The following is a 23068-nucleotide window of genomic DNA, read 5'->3' on the forward strand; positions in this document are numbered from 1 at the left end:
TCAGTTCTGTCTCATGAGCCCCGACAGCTCGGACCCAGCCGCGTCGGGTGGAACTTTTCGGCTAAAAGAAAATTGTTCTGTCTCAATATAAATAAATTAACTCTTAAATAAGTACTAACCTCCATAGATCGCGATCTCATCGTTGCCCCGTCTACCGATATCAACAAATATCTTGATTTCTGAAACAAGCAATAAAAATGTAAGTACGAAATACATAAATCCAATCAGAAGTAGGAGTATACTAGTTAGATTAACAACAGAAAATTTGCCTAATATGAAACAACAGTTCTATCGAACAGTCCTATGGCTACACTGATTTCATAATCCATCGGGTGTTTGGTGGAAAAATTAAAGTAATATGCAGACCAAATAAGTTTCGTGAACCAGTTACATTTTCGTTTATTGTTCATGTTAAAGAAAAGGACATTTGGAAAGCTGATGGAGTTTTTAATTTATACTCATGCGTGAATTGGAGTTTTGGATAAAAAATATTGAAAACATTCACAAATGTAGTTAATTGTTGGTTATCGACACATGTAACGTTGCACCATTGAGAACTTTTTTTCCTGAATGTTCCATGAATAAATCTGCTATAATTAGGCTGATAGGAGAACACGTCACTGTACCGAATATCTGTACATAGAAACTCCCATGACGTAAAACGTAGGTGTTCTTCATGCAAAGTTCGACTACAGAGACGAATTGAGTTTTGCCCAAAAATTAGTTGTAAGGGACTAGTTAGGAATTATGTTAATTTGCTTTTGCTTGCAATTATGTTGATACGATAAAAGGTAAGTTTTCGGCGGTAACAATTATATAAAAATAAATGAAAAAATGGATTAATTCAAAAATTAAGCCACGTGCAAAAAATTGCTATTGTTATCGAATCTGGAGCGAAATAAACGAACACGACACTCACCCACATCAGTAATAAGACGGATGGCATACGTAAGTATTCTACATGATCATAGACTGAATTGATGCGAGCGGAGAATATTTCACAAGGCAAGTCAAGTGTTTGAAACATTTCAGTTTTGGGTGGAAAAAAACAAAAACTTTTTATTAAGACGTGCATATTGGACGAAGGATTGTGGCTGGTTACTAAAAAAAAATTCTTCAAGTTTCTTTGTGAAGCTTACCATAAAGTCTCAAAGTGCCTTCGGCTTTACCAAGGCTATTGGTTGATACACAATTGTAAGTACCAACATCTTCCTGAGTGAACCCCCTGATGAGCAACCACATCAGTACTCTGTAACCGGATCGATCTTCTCTTATGTTGTACTTCGGTCTGTATAATGATAAAATAATAGTCGATATTAGTCCGGTTTCACGATGATAGTCAAGTAACGGTATGAAGTGACAGAGTTGTATTGGAAAATTTAATGCAGTTGCGCTAAATTTTGGACGGTGTCAAACACATATCTTAATACACGGCTAAGGTGTTTCAGTTGGACTAAGAAACCGTACGATAAGTCAAAAAATGTGTAATTCCATACTGGTTCGAAAAAGCAAATACCGCAGTGAAAAGATGATTGTTGGCGACACGTACCGATACATAGACAGAAAACAATAGCTGAAACTAGTGCTTTATGAACTATAATTTCGTAATCGGCCGTTAGCACAGACCTATTATTGCCCCATGTGATTATTAAGTTATAATCCGACGTTTAACGCGATGTCAACCTGATAACGTGTGAAAAATTAAGAAGTGTACTCGATAGCACTACAGTTTGGACGAACATTACTTGAAACCATATGTAATAACAGAGAGGTATGGGAAGGCGAGGGGGTGAACGACCGCTATAGATCAGCTAGATATTAGCAAAGGGACAGAATGTATTATAATACTGCGACGTGTGTGTGATTGGATCCAAGTACGCTAATCTCACGCACACTACGGCGAGTGATCAACAAGGCAATACAGTCCAAAGTTCTAAAAATTCCCGCGAGAGGGAGCGAGACGAAAATTTGGAGAAGAATCCAAAATCAGATCAGTATTAGTCGAAACTCGGAAGAGATAACACGTGAGTTTTGTTGACAGTAGCTCGTAGTGTGCGTAAGAGTGGAACAGTGAACTGTGTGAACGTGAGGCTATCAACTCGACGAATCGAGGCTCATACCGATCGATTTGATTATTAAATAACGTTGGATCGTGTTTCCAATGTAATTGTGATCGGGTAATTAAATGCGAGAGCAGAACCGGGTAGAGCCGGTTGGGGAATCTCGCGCGGGTCTTCCCGAGATCTCACGACTGAGATTTGTACCCTTGTTAAAGTTCGCGGATCGAAAACACTTGAAAATAAATAACGAATCACACAAAATTGGTGTAGCCAATTGTGGAATCTCTCAGCAAGGATACATCGTCAAGTAGGACCTCGCTGTTACGCGTAGTGACATCAAAAAATTCCAAGAGCAACGTACTTTGTGAGTATATTTAACAGCTATGTATGATGTAATGACACTCGTTTTTGTCCTACGTCTTGTATCAAAAATCAGCATAACCAGCAAACAAAGGAATTTAATATAACAGAATTTTCGTGCAAAAGTTATTCAATTTTGACACCAAAGTTTGGCCAGTAATAAATCCGGATCCTATCAAAAATTTCTCGGTGAAAAAATCTCACGTGAAATATGCGAAAGACGTGAATACCTTGAGGAGAGTACAATTTCGAAATTTTTAGGTGAGTTGAAAAATTAACGACGGAGCCAGGAATCGAACCTGGTATCTAGAGAAAGACACATTTTAGACTTGTGTGTGAAGCTTGTTGGTATGTACACACATATGCTGTAAGTGGCTATTAATGTGAAATTAAAATTCACTTTAGCCATTTACTTTTGAACGGCTGCGCGTTCATTTTGGCGATATGAGCTACGCATATCATATTTTTTAGCGAGAAAAATTTGCTTGAGGAGAGTACAATTTCGAAATTTTTAGGTGAGTTGAAAAATTAACGACGGAGCCAGGAATCGAACCTGGTATCTAGAGAAAATTTTCTCTAGATACCAGGTTCGATTCCTGGCTCCGTCGTTAATTTTTCAACTCACCTAAAAATTTCGAAATTGTACTCTCCTCAAGCAAATTTTTCTCGCTAAAAAATATGATATGCGTAGCTCATATCGCCAAAATGAACGCGCAGCCGTTCAAAAGTAAATGGCTAAAGTGAATTTTAATTTCACATTAATAGCCACTTACAGCATATGTGTGTACATACCAACAAGCTTCACACACAAGTCTAAAATGTGTCTCTGCGACGAATCTCAAATGTAGACGTGAATACCTACAAAAATTTCCTTTTTTTTCAAACGTTTTACCACTAGACTCTATCCGGGGACCTGCTGGGGTTGAGGATTGAAGGAAAACGTAAATAATGGGGGTTGGAATATATTCCAGGATCTTTTAAGGAGGGGAAACGAGGGAAGAGATAGTGTGGAGGACCCAACGTAGATGTTTCTCCGAGAAAGGGGTAACGAGATCCGGAAGCGCGAACTCGTGGCGAATCTGCACCCAAGGTAGTTTAACGGGGACCGCAATGGTAAGTCGGGCCCGGCCTTCCGCTAGAAGTTTTATTCCTAACCTCTCCCGCGGTATCTTAAGCCACATCCACATATACCACTGTCCGAAATTTTCTGCTTTAGACGACGAGGTCGACTAATGCGAGTTTCTCTTGAAGGGCCATCGTGACATGCGTTTCTCTAAATTCCTAAAGGCACTGCACGTCAATGTAACACTTGGGGCCTTGCTCGCTTGCTATTCAAGAGTCGTAAAACGCCAGGACTAGTCCAACCAGACGACTAAGGACTCAAAAAATGAATACACTATTTTACAATTGGTACTTGAAACTTGACGATGGATAGCAAATGTTTGATTGGTCAAAATATGTAACACTGCCAGTGCGGAACGCGGCAGAGCGCATAGACACGCTATTACTGTTTTACCGGTAGTACTGTCATTTTTACAGTATTTTTAGAGGCATTTTTTCAGATGTGAAGAAAATCTCGAGACCTCAATGTACACACGAAGCAGAATATCTATATCTTTAAAGAATTGAGCTGTCTTAGTCACCTTTTAATGATTGGCCAGTTCGGATGGTCGAATAAGCTTGACCGTCAGGCCACGCTACTAGTTAATTAACCTCGTAGGCCGTTTGAACCAGTCGAGTCAGCTAAGCTTGTGGCTGATTGTCCGAATAAACAGCTTTGACCGATTCAGTGTAAGGCGTGACTGGCAGGTAATCAATTGACAATAAGCAAACCATTTCCATTGGTTACCCTGATCAAATTATGCACTACTAGTCTGTTCTGTTTATTTCGAACTTGTTGGACAATATTTTTATCGATACAATATAGCATAACAGAGCTTGGAGATTGCGAGGTGACGCATTACTTTTTCGAGGAAAGTTTTACATTTTACTCCAACCACTTCAAACATCAGTTATATTTATATTTATATGATATACCGGGTTTCTTGAATTGCGAACTTTTGGTATCGAATTCATTGTACTCACCCATCCAGTAACATTTCCCCGCGATGCTTCAGCCAATAATTTATCGTGTTCGGAAATGCTTCCACGTAGCATTCTAGCTGAACATCAGTTCCCAATGGTGCTCCAAGCAATTGATTTGGGACTTTAACTGCAGGTGCGACTGTGCGATATCCGAATTTGAAAGAAGGAACAGAGACACAACAGTTTTAAAAATATGTCGTACTTTGGTGAAAAAACAAAATAAATTTGTAATTTAGAAAATTTTGACAAGTTGATGTCGCCTTGTGGCAAAGCTTGTGACTACGTGAGACCTTTGACATACTCCGAGTATTCCTCAAAGGGTAGTGGACTCTCCGCCACAGAAAGGTACTCAAAGGTAAATTTGAGGCCTGCTACTAAGTAGTTCAGTTTAACCGGATCAATCGACCAACGTGGTTAATCAACCAATAGTTCAATTGTTTAACCAGCCAAGTACGGTTAACCGTTCAAAATGTTTCGACAGTGTAATCAGTTAATTTTTTAATCGGTTTAAAATGGATATATGTAAAAATGAATTGTCCGATTGACCAATAGGGTTTGAACCATTGTAAACGAATAACTATTTTTGGTCAGTCAACTGGTTGAACCATTGGCTGAATACATAGGTCCATCTTGATCAGTTGAGATGATTGAATTGAACAGCCCAAGTAAGTTCTGCTATTTCTGAAAATATATCTCTGTTTGACCGACATGGAAAGTATCGGACCTCCAGAGAACTGATGTTGTTTTAACTTCAAAGGGTGTTTCTTTGGCTGCAATTGCAAAGCTGTTCTATAAATAGTTCTACCTATCTGGTATTTGTTCGCTAACTGACGATACATCAAATTGTTAAAAATTTGCATTTTATCATGCTTTGGTATCCGTTAGTATTGGAATTTATGAGATCTCGTCATCGAAACTTGAATTGAGGACAACGGAAATTGATATTCAACGCAAAAATATACCACAGGCTCTATTCATTGTGACGTTATACTTATCAAAGTGCCGATATAATCAATTTCGATTGGACCCAAGAGAAATCTATTTATTAAAATTAAATATGACAGGCCTCATATCTCAGGCCAATGAAAAAACCCTAGAAGCTTGAGCAGAATCAATGATACAGAGGTCTGATACCCTCTTAGTGAGCAGTAAGCGTGAACTTCGTAAACGGAAGGTAGTGAATGCTTTTATGCAAAATTAGATTATTCTCATAATTTTTCTTAAACTTTATCATTATATGAAATTGGTGATGATAAGTATGAAAATGCATCCAAGAAATATTTACGTTGAGAGGACTGAATCCTAGTGCCTGAAAAAATTAGCCTTACGTGAGTTTACTCGACTTTTTTTTTGCTGAGGTACAAACATCATTCGCTTGTGATTACTTTGTTGTAGCGAAACGAAATTTCCCAGTAAATGCTTGGAAAGTTTGATTTTGGAAGTGCGAGATATCTACGGTCGCTTGAAGTTATATGTTTGTGTATGTCAGAAACCAGGAAGCCATGTTGGCGGGGCCCGAATGATCTACATTCACAATTAGAGGATCAGAACAACAAAGGTTTATTGGCTTTCACTTCCTTAGCTGCATGACTTACACTAGCTAATTGTAAGTTATTCGTACGCGGGGTTACTAATTCAAGCCTATTTACGAGATTTGATTTCATTTTTTCGTAAGACGTCGGTTCGATTTGAAATTTCTTGTGATATGGTCGTTTATGTGTCAAAAAGTGCGCTTCAGTCAGCTGGGCAAGTTTAATTATCATATGAATTAATAGCAATTGAATAATTTGCTAAATTTAATCTCAAAGACCGTATGACAGAGAATAAAAAGGTGCAAGGTCGGTACGATATTTATTAAGCCATCGCTGAGTAAAGCCCTCGTCTAAAAATAGCACGATCATTTTACAAAAAAAATCCGATTCAATTCGAAGTTTTGAGAAAAAACTGGACCAGCTTTTGCTAGTGGTGTTAAGTAATCCACGTGACCCTATAGTCAAACTCTTGGAATGATGTTTTCATATTACTACACAGTACGACGTGTCAGACATTTTTTTTTTTTTTTGATTTTTATGGTAGAAGTGGTGATAAATTATTTATACGTATCTATTGTCAGGTTAATGTGCTACTTATGGTCCAAGCAGACTATATTGATATTTTCATAAATGAAATGGTTTTTTGCCGGATTGCATCTTCATTGTTTGCAATTTGAGATAGCATACCACGACGTTGAAATCTCCATCTGAATTTGGTAGCGTACCATTTGAGAGATGGTCTAAATCTTTCGAATCTTATTTAAATTTTATCACAACAATGTAGTGCATTAATTTAATTAAAATTAAATATTGCCATAATACGAAAATCGCAGTAATTCATTACATCAAATCTTTCAGAGTCTGTTCAGCGATAATATCGATTTTATATAAGGAGAATTTATACTCACAATTAACTGCCAAAGTCACCCGTTTGCTTACTGCTGGGGGAACGTCGTTACTCGCAATGCAGAGGTACGCTCCCATTTGCTTTCTTTCGACCCGATGCAATTGCAACACTGATCCGTTGAACGTATCGTGTCTTATTAGATTCGCCACCCCTGCAACATAGGACAGTGAGGTTTCAAACAAATTTCCTGAGTAATCTTGTAACTGAAAAATTTATTCCTGAATACTATCATCTTTATCTGCCGACTACTTTACGTAGACCTGCGCGGCTTGATTTTGGCCATGAAAGCTCAACTAGAAAACTGTTCATTCTAACAGTAGATTATGAGGCATGCCCGTAAACTAGGTGTTTTTAGGCGAAGATAATGATTTCACGTACGATTTGAAGTTGAGCTGAAAGGCGAGCAGAAACCAAGTACTGAAATTGTTATTCGAGCCAAAAACCGTTTACAGGCGAGCCGCATACTTTATTTTTTCGGTAAAACATGAAAAGTCAATTTAAAGCCAGTCGAGATTTGAACGTGGGCCCGAGCAACAGAAGTCAGAACTGAAGTATAAAGTATCTTTATACATCTGTTTCAATGTGCACTTTCAACTGCGCATCGGAACTGTCGTATAAAGAGTTTATAAGGCAGTTCCGATGATTTTATGAAAAAGTCACTTTTTGACGCCTGTTTTCGATCCGTAAAGTGTCACTTTATGTGGCTGACTTCGGAACTGCCTTATAAAGTCATTATATGGACATTCCGAAGTCAGCCCGTATAAGGTGACACTTTACGGATCGAAAACAGGCGTCAAAAAGTCAAGGCGCATATCACCCACATCGTATTTGTATCTGGATATTGAGCGACGCAACGCCACAGAAGCAGTTCCGTGTACCTTGCTGAAGGTAGAGCATTTTGAAAAAAATTTTCACGAAGTTCTTAACGAAGATGCAATAGTGTTGAAACAATTCCTTGTCAGCCTGTCTCAGAGGGGGTACATACATTTAGCAGGATAATAAAAAGCGTGGTAAATTTTAAGAATTTTGTTGAGTGTTAATTTTTTTTTGTTTTTTTCTTTTGTGGAAAATCATTGTAAACATTTGAAATGATGGATTTTCATTCACAAATCCTGTAAGTTTTATTCGAAAGTGGTTTAAACCGATGATGTGGTAGCTATTCACGGTTTGGCGTATTTTTGAAAACAGCTGCGTGGCGCCCAATATAACTCAATGTCTAATTGACCCATTGAACTGAAATTTTGTGCAAATATTCATACAAAATACAATGATCTATTATTTATAGTTTGATTCTTTTCTTTTACACGCAATGGTTCATTTTTTTATAAATTGAAGAAGATTATATCATTTTGAATGATTACATGTTATCCATAAATTATTACTAATTGATCCATGACATAAGCACAAAGACCATTTGCAATAGATTATTTGTGTATTTTTATGCGACACATTTTTCACCTTTATCAAGAGTGCCATAATCAAATTATACGATTCACTAACTTCTGTAATTTTTGAGTTACTGATTAACTCCGGTTTTGGTGATGCATAAACCCATGAAGTTTTTGGTTTTCCCGCCTGCTGATGAGTCGGTCGTCCCGCTATTGGACACGCGCACGTATTCTGAATTGATCGTTTACGTTATACATGTATAACCGTTTCACTCGTGTTGTCCATTCGATCGCATTTACCTTGTTAACACTTTACGCTTGCAAATTGTAATGTTCTATGCACAATATGAACGAAGGAGAAATATTTGAATACTGAGATTTATTTCTACACCTTCATAACCCTTCATGCCGGTGACTCACGGTCGACTGACTGTCGGCCACTCTTACCTAGCAGATACATTTTAAATTTCATATCTCTTATGTATAGTCCACTCTATTAGTTTAGTACAGATTTTTAATACATTGTAACAAGAAACATTGAGTGTATTTGTTCAACTTTATACCTCATCGTGTCATTTGGCGTGAAACTTCGTATTTCAATACTTTGTGATCTCGAGGATGAGGCTTAAACTATCACTTTTTACTGCACAGTGGCTGCTTCACTGCCTCTCGTTATTTACATTTCTTTTTGTAGTATCAGTTCAATGTATGCCGTGTAGGCCAATCAGATTCGAAATAAAAGTAAGAAGATTGTTACATGAGATGAATGACCACATACCTGAAGATGTTGATGACGATGATCTCGTTAGAACAGGTTCACCATCTTCTCGCCTCCATGACACCCTGGGAGTTGGACGACCGGTTGCGCGACATGTCAAGGTAGCATTGTCACCCTCTGAGACAGCTAGATCAGCACTTGTCTCACCACCATAGACAATATCAGGTGGTACTATATTGAACACCAATAAAAAGAAGTTAATCATGTATCTCAGTGCGGGTGAGCTCGAATTCTAAACTAATAATTTCAACCACATTTACATTACAGTTTTTGTAAGTTGCTAATGCATGCATCGCATATATTATTTGATGCGATCGGTCAGAGCAAAATCGTTGAGCTTTCAATGTGCATCTGTACGACATGTTTACCTAAAACCGAGGCAGTCGTTACGTTGGCGGTGTGAATATAAGAGAACGAGAAAATTCCATCAAGGAAAATAATTATAGCTGATCGAACTAGAGATACCTCGACTCCGGTATCAACTACCCAAAGACAACCTAACCCGTTAATGGAACCTTGAGGATAGAAAACTGTCCGACGACACTTACAGTCGAAAAATCATGAGCACAATCCTACTTTTGGTATCAATGTCACTAGGGGCAATCAGGAATTGCGTTAGAAGCTTCCAAAAAGAGTTCCCCGACATGTGAGTGAAAACGAATCAAAGACAAATTGGTTGAGAAGAATTTTGTAAAATACGGAAGATTCAGAATACATGGTCTACTATCGAAGTGTGGAAAAGGACTGTTTATATGATAATAATAAAGAGCTGCTTGAGGAACAGTGCAATACAAAACAGCAGGTAAAGTAACTGATGAAAGGGTGTACAAGGAGTGTGAAGACAAAATTTCTTGACAACCACTCACACATTATAACACTTTTGAAATCAGCTGGTCAAATTTTGATTATTCTCCAGAGATTAAATCTTACGGAACTTCTATTTTGACTGATTCTTTCACAGTTAGGTTATTGATAAAATAACAAAGAATTGGATCTGCGTTGTGCTGTCACATTCAATACATTACCTAATTTATTTGTCCATCTTAACGACAATTCTGATTTATTGTCTTTTCAGGTGTTTTATAAGAACTGAGAAGGCATACATGGTAAGCCAAATCAGAGTCAAGAGGGCGTTATTGCGTAATTGTAGCTTTTTTGTTTATTTATTTTATCTTTTTTTTACCATTATATTTGAATCGCTTATTCTAACACAATTCGCTGGGTCATAATTTTAAGTTCTTGAACCGTCTCTACCTCGAGCGGTACGTATAATACATGCGATGGAAATTTAATGAATTCGCATCTTTTTTTCCTAGACCAATGTCTTCAGACAAGACATCTGAAACTGTTGTCTAAAATGATGGTAGAAATTGTTTTGAATTATTCAAATCAGTTTCTGGATTGACAGATTGATTCGCAAAAAGTGATACAAGGAATCTACAACAAAATTCTTCAATAATCGATGGTTGGTTCAACTGTAAGAAAACATCTACTCAAATGAAGATTTTTCGTGATATTAATAGAACACACAATTTGAGGCACACGTGTGGAATTTCATTCAGTAAACTATATAATTTTACTTCTCCGAAGGATAGGTATATTTCAACTACTTTTCATTTTGTGTAAATCAAAACCAAGTCCTACTATTTTTCATTTCCTTTTCATTCTGTATGGTTAGATTTCCTGTGATTTGATTGATTCACTGTGCTTTAATATCCTTATTACCACTGTCGAGTCTTAGGGTTCTAATATAATATTACACAAGTACAACTTTCATTTTAAACAATAAACTGAAGTACAGGGAAACAAACTGACAGTACAGAGAAACAAAGTAAAACTGCAAAGGTAAAGGTTAAATTAGATGAAATAAAATGATAATAATTACGCAACTAGAAATTGGAATTGAATTGACAAGTAATTAGGGACTGTAACAAAATAAAAACAGCGCAACACAGAGCACGCAGAGATAGAGAGACCAGTCAGGACAGATTGGAATCAGACGCACATACTTAGCGATTAGGGGATGATTAAATAGAACCAGTTTGAAACCCTCGATAAACTTGAATTCCCTTTACTCGGCGGAAAAGGATTCCCATAGACGCGACCCTGTAACCGTGAAGGATTTTCCGAATGCTTCGCCGACCGATCGTGGAGGAAGACTGCAAGTTTCCGATCCGCGAAGAAAGACTTCCAAGATGAGCTGAAACTCTAGAGCAATAAAATCAAGGAAAGCAGAGTGCCCGGAAGATTGATGCTGTGATCATGAACAGATCACCAACTGAGCCATCTGCGAGAAGGCGTAATATGTACTCTCTCCTAGCCACACACACACACACAGAGTTGCCGGACGACAAAATGCACCTGGTTACAGATGGAATTCATCTGAAAGGATCAGGTCAGCCTGTTGGGTACCCATCAAAACGAATATCCGGGAGCTCAAGAAACTTGAGTCTGTCGATTAAAGGCAAGCCACCCAGAAAGATAGCTTGGGTCTTAACAATGTTTAATTTCAGGGCGTTGGTCGTGGCCCAATCTAAAACAGCGTCGATGTCTCTGTTAATACTCCAGAAAGCATCTGCCAAGTCTCATACAGTAATCTGGAAATAAATTTGCAGGTCGTCCGCATAGGTGAGATGGTCTGAGAAACGAAGACACTGAAGAAGTCGTTGATACAAAGAATTATAGCTGCCTATCCATTTCGTAGCGCCCAGATAAAAGCCCAGAACATAAAGCTTGTCCAGCACTATGGGATGGTTGGTCAGTAAACTAGTAAGAATTCCCATCTGGCTGTAAGAATTGGTGACGGATCGGATTTTATCGGTAAATTTTGATGAGTGACACGAAGGAGACTTTGTTGGTAGATCGCTCAAAATTGCACCTAGCAGTGGGAATCGAAAAACAGATCACATTTTATTGATTAATATTAATTATCAAACAGAGCAGGTACGGTCTGTAAAAGAGATCAGTAAGGTAAGAATTATCGGTACAACAGAGGTGATCTGGCCGGTCAACTATGGATCGTGATCGGGATCGACTCTCTTTTTGGTCTTGAAACGGCTCTTTGTACCTATATATTATAATGATCGAAATGGAACTTGACTTGATGAAAATTAAGATGAAAATGTTTTTTTCAAGAACATGTGAAAAGTACACTTGGTAAAAGTTAGGATAGAATTCAACTTTGTGAAAGATGAAATAGAAGTTCACTCCAAGGAGAGTGGAGTGAAGGTTTATTTTATAGAGGATGAAATAGAAATGATTGACTGTAATTCGTTGGAAATTTTTAGTATTGAATCATTTTACTTAGGATAATTAAATGTTCTCACTTTGGTGCAGAATACTATTCAGTTGCCAGATTTTGTTACGCGCAGTAAATTTTTGTTCAAAATCAATAGGAGTCGAGATCAAAATCACAGAAACGTGTTTTCGCTATCTAAATTTCATGTTCAATTAGGATTCAGAATCGTCACTTTTTCAAATGAAACTGTTGAAAACTTATTTTTCGCTGTTGAATTTCTGTCGCAATCATTAAGAGTTAAGATTATGATAGCAGTATTCCAGTTTTCAAAGTTGCGGCGTACGTTCGTAATGACAGGGACTCTTGGTCATCCAAATTTCATCAAAAACTATAGAGTCATTTTTAGACATGAGACAAGTTTACAATTTTGGCCCCGTAAATGGATTTTGGGTAACGTGCAACTGACATATGATGCTTTGAGGTTTCTTTTCGAGTTTCCATGAAGTTCGAAGCCAAAGTAAGTTTTAAATATTAGCCAGAAGCTGTATATTATTGGTGTATGAAACTTTGACTCAATCTACGATTTTTGATCGATTATTGATTACTAATTTTTCTGTGCGTACAACATGCAATAATGAAAATCACTTACCCAGGATATCCAAACAACCTTCTTCCGATCTCATCGGACTTGTGTTAATTTGACACATGTAACAATCTCTATCAGATTCCTTAAGATGACGTATGTGGAGTCGCCAAGTACCAATATTTGTATCTTCTAACGATTGGTTCGTCACAAAATTGGTTGTGCCGCTATTGCCGCTACCACTTTCATAGGAAACGGATATTCGCGCATTGTGCGTAACTGTTCGTGTGTGAACAGAAAGTATCGTACGATCTGAAGTACGCAGCCAGCCCACCTGAAACATTTCATTACTTGAGATGTACTTTATATCTACCAACTCGACTTACGTCTAACCAAGATATTCGTGGATCTATTTGCTTCATTACTAACAAAGTCACGATCTTAAGATCGTGCATTTAGGTTCGTTCTCTGCTTTTACATAAAGGAAGAATCGGGAAGACAAGGAAGAGGACTCGGATAAGAAGTTTATTTGAATGATAGATCTGTTTGAAAATCTATATTCACGTTTTCTGTGCTCCTAAAAGGAACACAATTAATTATTCAAAGGCCAACGCAGCTGATTGCGATGAATCGCAAGATTTCTATTAACTATTTGTAATGGCTAATACATTCACTCAATTCTCATAATTCAGTTATCACATTGAACAATAATTATCAAATACTCAACGCATAAAATCAATGAAAGGTGTTACACGTATAATGAATAATACTTAATCACCATAATATTGAGCAATAAATCTGAAAATTTTGGACAATTTGTAGAGAAAATCAAACTTTATGCAAGTCACTGCTATAATAAACACAGCGCTACAAGCAAACGTTATATAAACGCGCGAAAAAGATACGAACACTTCGCAAAGTGTGAGTGCAATTACACGTGACAGCGCAATTGCATCACACGAAGTATTTAAACAAATAATGGGAATTTTGTTATTTTACCAGTTGAATTAGTCCGATTTGCGCGATTTTTTCGTGTTGTATTGATAAACTTGACTGAAAAGTTGCTGTACTGTGGTAGCCATATTGAATATTTAGTCTACTGTCAGCTGTCAAAAAAATTACATGTGTTTTGATTGGATCGGTCACTTTGAAAATGGACCAGAGAATTTGTATTAAATTTTACTACAAGAATGGAATCAAATGCAGTAAAGTTTCACAAATTTTAAATATTGCTTTTGGGTAATTGTGATTCGGCGATCATTCATAACCGTTTCTTTCACTTTTTCCACGTTTTAATCGGCTCGTGATGTGCTGGGGCATCCTGGGCGCTCATCATCTTGAACGTCTTTACGTGAATCTTGGGAACGCTCACATCACTCGTAAACCCTTGTTTTACTTATAACAGACTCACCAAAGGCAATATTTAACATTTCTAAAACTGTGCGGCATTTTCTTCAATTCTTATAGCAAGATATAACGAAAATTCTCTGTTCTATTTTCGAAATCACCGTGCCTACCAAAACACATGTAACTTTTGTGAAAGGCAACGAGCGACTAAATATCCAATATGCCTATCTCATCGTCAGTATAGAAACTTTCAGCCAAGTTCACCAACACAACAACAAAAGAAGCACGAGAGTCGGACTAATGCAACACGCAAAGTTACAAAATTCCCGTTATTTTTTTTAACACATTTCGTATGTTCGAAATTGATAGATATGAATTAGTATACTTATCAAAAAGACTATAAGAAATTCAAATATGCATGTTTCTCTAGAAATAACTCGACTCGAGTTAAGTCATTACTGTAGCCCGAGTCTCATCTACCTTGTTATCGATCGGGTGACTATGTGACTTCACTCACGATTAGTTTATTTACGCTATAGTCGTTCCCGATAATAATCTTCGCGGTCTCCATCATCTTTCTGCTATAGGTATTTGATTCAATACTGATCACGCTAATTCTTTGTGTAATTAATTTTAGATGAAACGTCCTGTTGGTGGACAAGTGGAAGATTGGTATTTCCATAGAGCTTTCCTCTCAAGAATCTATACATATGACACTTTTTCTACTACTCAAGGTATGTTACTGAAAAAAGGGTCATGGCCTCGTCGTTGTTACAAAACTGAATTACGATAGGTTTATTCTAATTACAATTCCTATTTATACAAATGGATGTTGAAATATAAATTTCTTTTTGAATAGGGTCCCCACTTGGCTCGAAACGTCAACGATTCGCCATATATCATTCACAGCTCCATATCCAAGAAAAAATCAATCCACCACTTGGGGTAAAAAAAAAAAAAAAAAACAAGATTTGAATGTAATGTATTCTTGGTAGTATCTCGATGAATCAATATTACTATACTTCGTTTTAACTATGAATCTCACCAATTTCCTTAAAAAACTAGCTAAAATACTTGCTACATTTGTCATACTATGATATCACATTTTGATTAATCTGGTTAATACTTCTGTTGGTGTAAATGTTATGTAACACTGGTCTATGAGCGTTGCTTTTTTTTTTTTTTTTTGTTTTTCATCTATATCTATACCGGTATAACATCACGAATTAAGTGTCTTGATAGATAAAATTGACATCACGGGATGTTCTCTAATTCACGTTACTGAATGCTATCCTCGTGCTTTTCGCAGAATTAATATGATTATGATATATCACAGATGTCTCATTGTTACATCACTTATACTGGACCATTGTCACGCGACAACCGCGATGCGTTGAGCAGAAATGACAATTTCTTACATTTTAAATACCTTTCAGGCAAATGAAAAGGGATTGCAAATTAATCTTGAAAACGTCGTACAACGAACCGGTATCTGAAAGGTGCTGGAAGGTGTGCATTTATACGTTCCGATGGTATTTGAGCTTATGTGGGCACGTGCGAGATGTTTCACTGCATCAACGTTTCGCATCGTGTTTCACATGAGAAAGACAATGTGGAATATACATATACTAAAAATGTCAAACATTATATACGCTGTCGCTCGTGCTGACTGACTTCGTTTTCTCACCGCACAACATGGGTACATACAAGTAAATCAAGGTGAGTGCAAAGCAAAGATTTATGTATTGTTTCCGTTAGACGTAATTTGCTTCAAGCAACAATAATATTAGTACGAATGGAATTAAAACAAATGGAGGGAGTACAGTCTTTTTAGGTCGTCGGAGTAAAATCCGGGCTTTTCAATAAGTTTAACGGGCTATGTAATTGCAGTAGAATGCCACTGAATAATTGCGAAAAATATGTTTTTGAAGACTACGTAATCAAATTTATTGAATCGTAACGGAGTGTTATAAAATATTTCAACCGGTAATTAAAACTCGTACGTTTTACAGAAACGATGAGTTATATCCACCAATCAATAAAACGAAAAGCAGCAGATTGATCACCAATAACAATGTGTACTGTCAATGAGATATTGTGACGAATAATCCAATCGCGACAATTCCATGACGATTGCGTTTTCCTGATGATCGGCAAAGCCTGTAAGACATAATAAAAATCGTTGATATTAATGGATCTTTCAATTCCACGATCTGCTAGATCAAAATCGCACAGCTAAACGGTCAGGGATTTCAAAGTCACTCCAGGTGCGCTAGTGCTGGACGATATATTCAAGTGAAAGGTGCAGCATGATTTGATAAAAATTTACGGTACATTTTACTGATGTACCGTCTTCGGTCCTCAATAATCTTTGGGAATCATTCGCAAGGTGTAAACACGTTTACAGCATCGATCGCGTCGCGTTTCAATTTTCCTTTCACATTTTTCATAAGTCAAGCATTCCTGCTCTAAGTATCAACGTATTGATACTGGAAATATTTCTCCACGAGATAACTTAATAACGGCGCAATTGTTGAGTAACTGCAGATCATGTTTGTATATACTGTAAGTTTGATAGCAATTTTTTAGAGACTTGACACATTCCATGCAACCTATTCAATATTTTCTCTTTCATTGTCTTAATTTATATTTGCTTGTCAATTTTGGATTAAAAAGGTTAAGTCTATGTTGATAGAATTATAAATAATCTCATATTCGTACTATTTCTTGCATACCTAACATCACAGTTAGATAATAAATGAAACAGCATACACGTGTGTTTTATAACCAACGCATTCTTTCATGCGCTGGTAGGCTAAGGATTCTAAACGCCTATAAATACATCCAGCGTATTTCACTTTTGAATTAGTTCGAACGGTTTATTTATCAGTTCAGAACATTTATTCCCAAGTTAACATACAGGTGTCCGTTCTTGAAAATCCACGGCCAACGGTTATAATTCACACTCGATATACACGACCTTCTCAAATTTATATTTTTCTCGTCCGCTTTCAAGCAAAATTTGCTTCATACTGAACAATAGTTCGTTAAAATGTACCCACTGTTTAAAAATTTTTCGCGATATTTTCGAACACGCACCAACTTTTGCACATGTGCAACAGTAAAACCTTTCCGGCAACAAGTGGTATCTCCTTCGGAATACGATGTTCCTAGAACTAAAATAAGCCTCTCAAGAAGAGTCGGAGTGTGCGTAACTTTTCCACTTCCCTTGTTGCAAGAGTTTGACCCTAAGAAAGAATAAGAAAATTTGAAAAGAACTGGTTTAGGGGTAAGTTTTGCGCATTGGTCCAAATGACAAGAATTTTAGGAGGACCAAGTAAATATCGGGATTCGAAAAAGGTAGCAAGGTTGAATAGGGTTCCCTGAGGAGAGTTTGTTCAGGCTTAACTTAAAGAGGACTGGCTTGACCGACTTCGACGAAATTTTAGTGATACATAAAGTATTTGGTAGAAGAATTTCAAGAATTTTTTGAAACTTCTACCACTTCTAATACTAAAAACAATTAAGGTTCAAGTAAAAAAATCAAAATCCAATGAAGATTAGACACAGTTTTGTTGAATATCTGTCGACTTCCGGTTACGGAACGACGATAGCCTGAAGTTCGAAACGATTTAGAATTTTCCATTAATTTTTATAAAATTTGGTACACGACTTTTCGTTTTCAATTTAGATGTATCCGTTTTTCTCTGGGTATCGTTCGCCGCCTGAAAATTTTTCGCGGACGACTCGAAGCTCCGACTTTTTCTCTTCGAACATCCAACAAACTAAACCAAACTATTGAGGAATAAAAACGCGATTATCCAATCGTCCTTGTTGCAAGAAACTCCAAGCATTTTTGTTTATCTAGCTACTTTATATTAAAATCTTTATCCGTTGAAATAGAATCACACTTGAATTTCGATCATTATACTTTCCTGTTCCAATGAATAAAATAACTCGTGAACATTAAATTTCTGATGTCTAGTGAATAAACAGTTCGTTGTTCATTTCATAAATGTGAGTTGAATATTTCAACCCTTTTAACAATAAATTACCCAGAGTATTTGGAAAAATTTTCAAAATTTATTCCATATCCGCATAAGCTTGGCTGAACACACTTATTCGCCCACACAGGCGGCGGGGTTGAAGTTCCGAAAGCGCCAAGTTTCGAATTTTTTTGTGGTGAAACTCATAGTAAAGAAATCAAACCTTGAGAAAACATTAAACTTTCGAATGGTCCGAAGGCTGACGCTCAAAGTTCCAAAAGTGCAAAAATGAGAAAATTAAAAAATGTGATACATAGAAATTCTGAATGATCGAAGATTTTCAGTTCCGTAAATTTTTTGCTTGATGAAATTTCACTTCTGTGATCTTCCTGTGTTTTGGATTTTCGATAGTCTTACGTTCCAAATCCTGGTCATTTTTATTTTCGGTTCTTCTGATTTTTTACACCAACACGTTGAGTAAACTACGCTACGTTAGTATGTTATAATTTTAAGAATTTTACTCGATCGAAACTTTATTTTTCGGATCTTTGCTCTATCGTAACTTGAATTTTCGTAATCTTGCATTTCGAAACTTGTATCATTCGGCTTTCGATCAATCGACATTTTTTTTTTTTCATTTAGTTTTTTTATACTTGCAACAGAGCGCTGCTCCAAGTTATCACAATTATATTACAATCTAGTCAACTTTCATTTTAGTCACAACATGACAAAATTTTTTCAATGTTAGCTTGTAATCTGGGTCTTCACAGGCTAGAGCAGCGTACAACAATTAATGAGGATCCAAGGAAATTGTGAAGAACGAAACAAGTAGAAAAGTGTAGATCTTGCGTATATCAGCTGTATCTGTGATTAACTTATGGCCTGGCCTTTGACTTTGCCTGACATACTGTATTCATCTTAGTAATACGGAAAATATTTTAGGCAGCGTGTGAAACAATTATTATTTCTTTTTATGATACAGTGAATCATTTTAAGTCATTTTTTCGGCTATTGGTATTGTTGTCACAATAGTGACTATAATTTTGAGTTCCTCTCACGCCATCTCTTCTTCTTCACCAACAATTACTTCGGATCGTTAATCATTACACTAATTTGCGCTTACCTTATATTTGTCAATGTTGCGTATACTGCAAGTGAAGATCGCGTCACGACCAGTCGGTGCAGTTTGATTGCCGACTGGAGCAACAAACATGGGTCCAACGTTGGATGGCGGAAGAGTAACTGCAATTGAACGAAAAGTTCTGCTAAATGAATCATGTTTTTCATTAGTGGATCATCACGACAATTCCTCGACTCTCAATATTTCTGCCATCAGTCGATACAAAGTCAAATGATCAACACTTTCGTGCATTGAGCACCAATTGCAGAGTGAGTCGATGTAGCATTACGCAAAATAACATGTCCAGATCTATCTGGTAAACACCTCATGTTATGAATTATTCAATTAATTCAAAACGCTGAGAATAATGGCTGCCTTGTGTCAGAGACGCGGGTATTTTTCCAATACCTGCTTGGAAAGTTCGATTTTTAAAACTTTTGGAGCGTGCGTAAAGTGCCTCATTTCCAAACAGTGCGGTAAAACGCTGTTTGCGCATGCATAAAACTGAAGTGCTCGATTTGACACACTGGGTTAGGGTTTTTTGTCAGCCTGTGTCCTGTGCATCCTGTGCATCCGATTTTAAAGCTAGTGGATTTTTAAAATTCAATATGGTGGATCCAATACGGTGGACAACAATTTCAAATTCGATCTAATCCAGAGAAATTATTCTGCCTAGGAGTTTTTGAAGTCGCTGATTACGAATATAAAATCAGATTTTGAAAATTCAGTATGGCGAATCCAATCAAGGGACCCCGAAAAACGCTGCGTAGAGTTTTTTAACCGGATTTCATCAAATTTGAAATCCTTGTCCACTGTATTGGATCCACCATCTTGAATTTTCAAAATCTAATTTCAGATTCGTAATCAGGTATCACAAAAACCACGGAATGTTATCTTTTTATAAAAGTTGACTCAGCACGATAATATGTGACTCGAAGGAGTCAAAAATTTGGAAAAGTTTACTGTTAAAGTTTAAATTGTCCGCCCTGATTTCGGTTTTTTTAACAACGCTTATCAATAATTTGAATGATTACGATTCGGAAATTCATCGTCAAAATTAGGGTTTATGGAAAGCATTTAACGTAATAACGACATCGGTAACCGATGTTTATACGTATAATTGAATTCACTTGACCGAATATCACAATGCTACGATAAACGTATAATATCCAAACTGAGAATATATTTTTAGTATAATTTTTTATATAATATGTATAATAAACGCCATTCGCCACCTTTAACATGCAGAACAATGGATTTTGCTCAAGACTTACCGTACTTTATGAAATGTTAAAATCTGTCACCGAACTAATTGCATTATTATCGTGAGTATTTTTAGCTAATTAAGTAATCGTAACTTGTACCCGTCAAATGATTTTGCTCGTTTTATATACATACCTATTTCATTTACCTATTTTCATTTTACGTACCTGTGTTTTCTCATGAAAAAACGCAGGACAACTGAATAAGATAAATCACACACTTTTGCGAAAGATGATATTTATTAGGTATTTTCATCCAAGTCAGCAATTACAATACTTACATCGCAGGAGTATAAATATTTGCTTCAACAATGTCTCTGGGACATAACAGCAGTATTTTATGCCAATTCGTCTGTTATTATTGAGGCAAATATTCTTATATGCTTGCGATGTGAATGTTGTGAAAACTGCCTGGGATCTAATATTTGTACACAGTCTATTACACATACTTATACTCACAAGAGCATAGAAGTACAATTATTACTAAACTTAAGAAAATATGAACAAATAAAAAATTGTACTATATACGTGTGATAAGGCAACAAATCAAACATAAAAGAAATGTACTATATAACGATTAATTATTATATCTTAATGAGAAAAATCGTTATCTCATATCTTCTCGGGACTTGGTAAAAAATCTCAATTTTTGCAAAAAGTGGAATAAAAAGTATCGGCGTTTTATTTTCTGGTACAACTCTTCGTACTCTGAGACGCGTTGTACATCAAATCTATTTCTAGAGTCTGGAAAAATGAGCTCACACAGACTAAATATTTGAAATGATATTCCTATTCGCACTGAATTTTGGTAACCGTGCATTTCATAAGTATTAGCACTATTAACCAAGCATATTCGATGCTCATTTGACGTCAGAAGTTCTTCGAGATTTGCAAATTCTTCCATTGAATCAATCGGTAACGTCGGAAAAACCACCGGCTGTTGTATAATCTCCCTTTAATTACTTTCTGCCTTGATACGATTTTCCTCAGCATAAGTTGATTCTGGTTGACGGAAAACTTATATAGATACCTTTCAGATATCGTATAGTTTGCTCGTAGAAGGTCCTCGTTGGATTTCGGAATACAACTACAGGTGAAACTTCACATACCGAAGTTGAGAGCATAGTTTGTGACTTTGATAGATTATATTCAGGTATCGACCTCGTCAAACTGTGAGCTGAAGGGCGAACTGATATTTTATATTTGCAGAAAAGATGCCAGGTGATGCATTGGATATGTTGATATTCAGTCGTGGATTCGAGGTGTTCGAATTGTGGGTTGACGGACGATTTTCATCATCTGTTGACGTATCATCCGAAGTATCTGAAGGCATTGACTCTCTTTCATAACAATGCCGTGTGGAATTTTTACCAATGGTCCAAACCGTGCCATCTTTTTCGGATATACTGTCTTTTGTAATGTGCGTCGTTGTTTTTTGCAGTGAGTAAAAACTTTCTGTTGGAGAAATATTCGTGAAAAATTGTATTATTATGTATTTTTAATTTAGAAATATCGTTTTGCCTACACACCACAGTGAACAACAGGAAATCCGTAATATTTATAACTGTCACAGGTCCAAAAACTTTTATATCACCTGATTGCTAAATTTTATTGACATTTCTGAAATTGTAATTTTTTTTAGAACGTAGGATGAATCAGAAACAAGCAGATTTTCGAATTTCTTGGATCAATTTCTTATATATAAACAACAATCGTAAGCACACACATGTTATAGTTAGGTATCTATCACATAGTGATTATCAAAATTCGCAAAAAAATTCAAATTTATTTTTGTTATCGAGTTTCTCTTGAGCCTTATTTTTCATGTTCTGCCATTTTTAGAATGATTAAGTATATATATACGTACGTTTAAAAGAGAATTAATGCATTGAAAATACGGTTTCTTTTGGGTAAAAGATGAATCAAGTTTTAAAAAATATCGCCATTCATCGTCATATAATCGATTAATAACAGTTTACAAGAAATGTTGAGAAAAAAAAAAAATACTTTTGTCAGAAATAATCACATGAACGACTAAAATCATGTTATATATTTATGATTTGCTAATTTCGTGATCACAGGCTTATTAAACAGGTTTAATATGTTGTTGTGAACAGATTTTTGCAATTTTATTTTGCCGTGTATACCCGTAAGAAAACTGCATTTGTGTTGACTAACGCAAATCTCACTATTTATATTCTCTGGTGTAGTATAGGGATAACAGTAAAGCTATCTCTGAATGGCAAATAAATGCTCGATTTTATGAATTTTTATGTCAAGATCTCGCTTATATTTGAAGGAGTACCCACAATTTTATATTCTCTCTCAACATTAACAATCAATTTCACAGCAACTATTTCTTTATTATCGACTACTACGTATCCGGCTATTTTATCGATTCATTGAATCTGCTGGTTCTAAT

At 36.3% G+C, this 23068-nt stretch overlaps 1 protein-coding gene across 1 annotated transcript in view; it reads right to left on the reverse strand.

Annotated features, from left to right (window-relative positions):
- Window positions 1-23068, reverse strand: part of LOC107218465 (lachesin-like) — a 33042-nt gene that overhangs the window by 2824 nt on the left and 7150 nt on the right. The window contains exons 2-8 of the mRNA XM_015656352.2: window positions 19388-19506; window positions 12998-13265; window positions 9111-9281; window positions 6946-7095; window positions 4506-4644; window positions 1140-1288; window positions 120-179 (exon numbers count right to left, since the gene is read on the reverse strand). Of these exons, the coding sequence (XP_015511838.1) occupies window positions 120-179; window positions 1140-1288; window positions 4506-4644; window positions 6946-7095; window positions 9111-9281; window positions 12998-13265; window positions 19388-19506 (1056 nt within the window). The remainder of the gene's footprint in view (window positions 1-119; window positions 180-1139; window positions 1289-4505; window positions 4645-6945; window positions 7096-9110; window positions 9282-12997; window positions 13266-19387; window positions 19507-23068) is intronic.

The sequence above is a fragment of the Neodiprion lecontei genome, chromosome 4 (assembly GCF_021901455.1).
Source record: "Neodiprion lecontei isolate iyNeoLeco1 chromosome 4, iyNeoLeco1.1, whole genome shotgun sequence".
NCBI classification, from domain to species: Eukaryota; Metazoa; Arthropoda; class Insecta; order Hymenoptera; family Diprionidae; genus Neodiprion; species Neodiprion lecontei.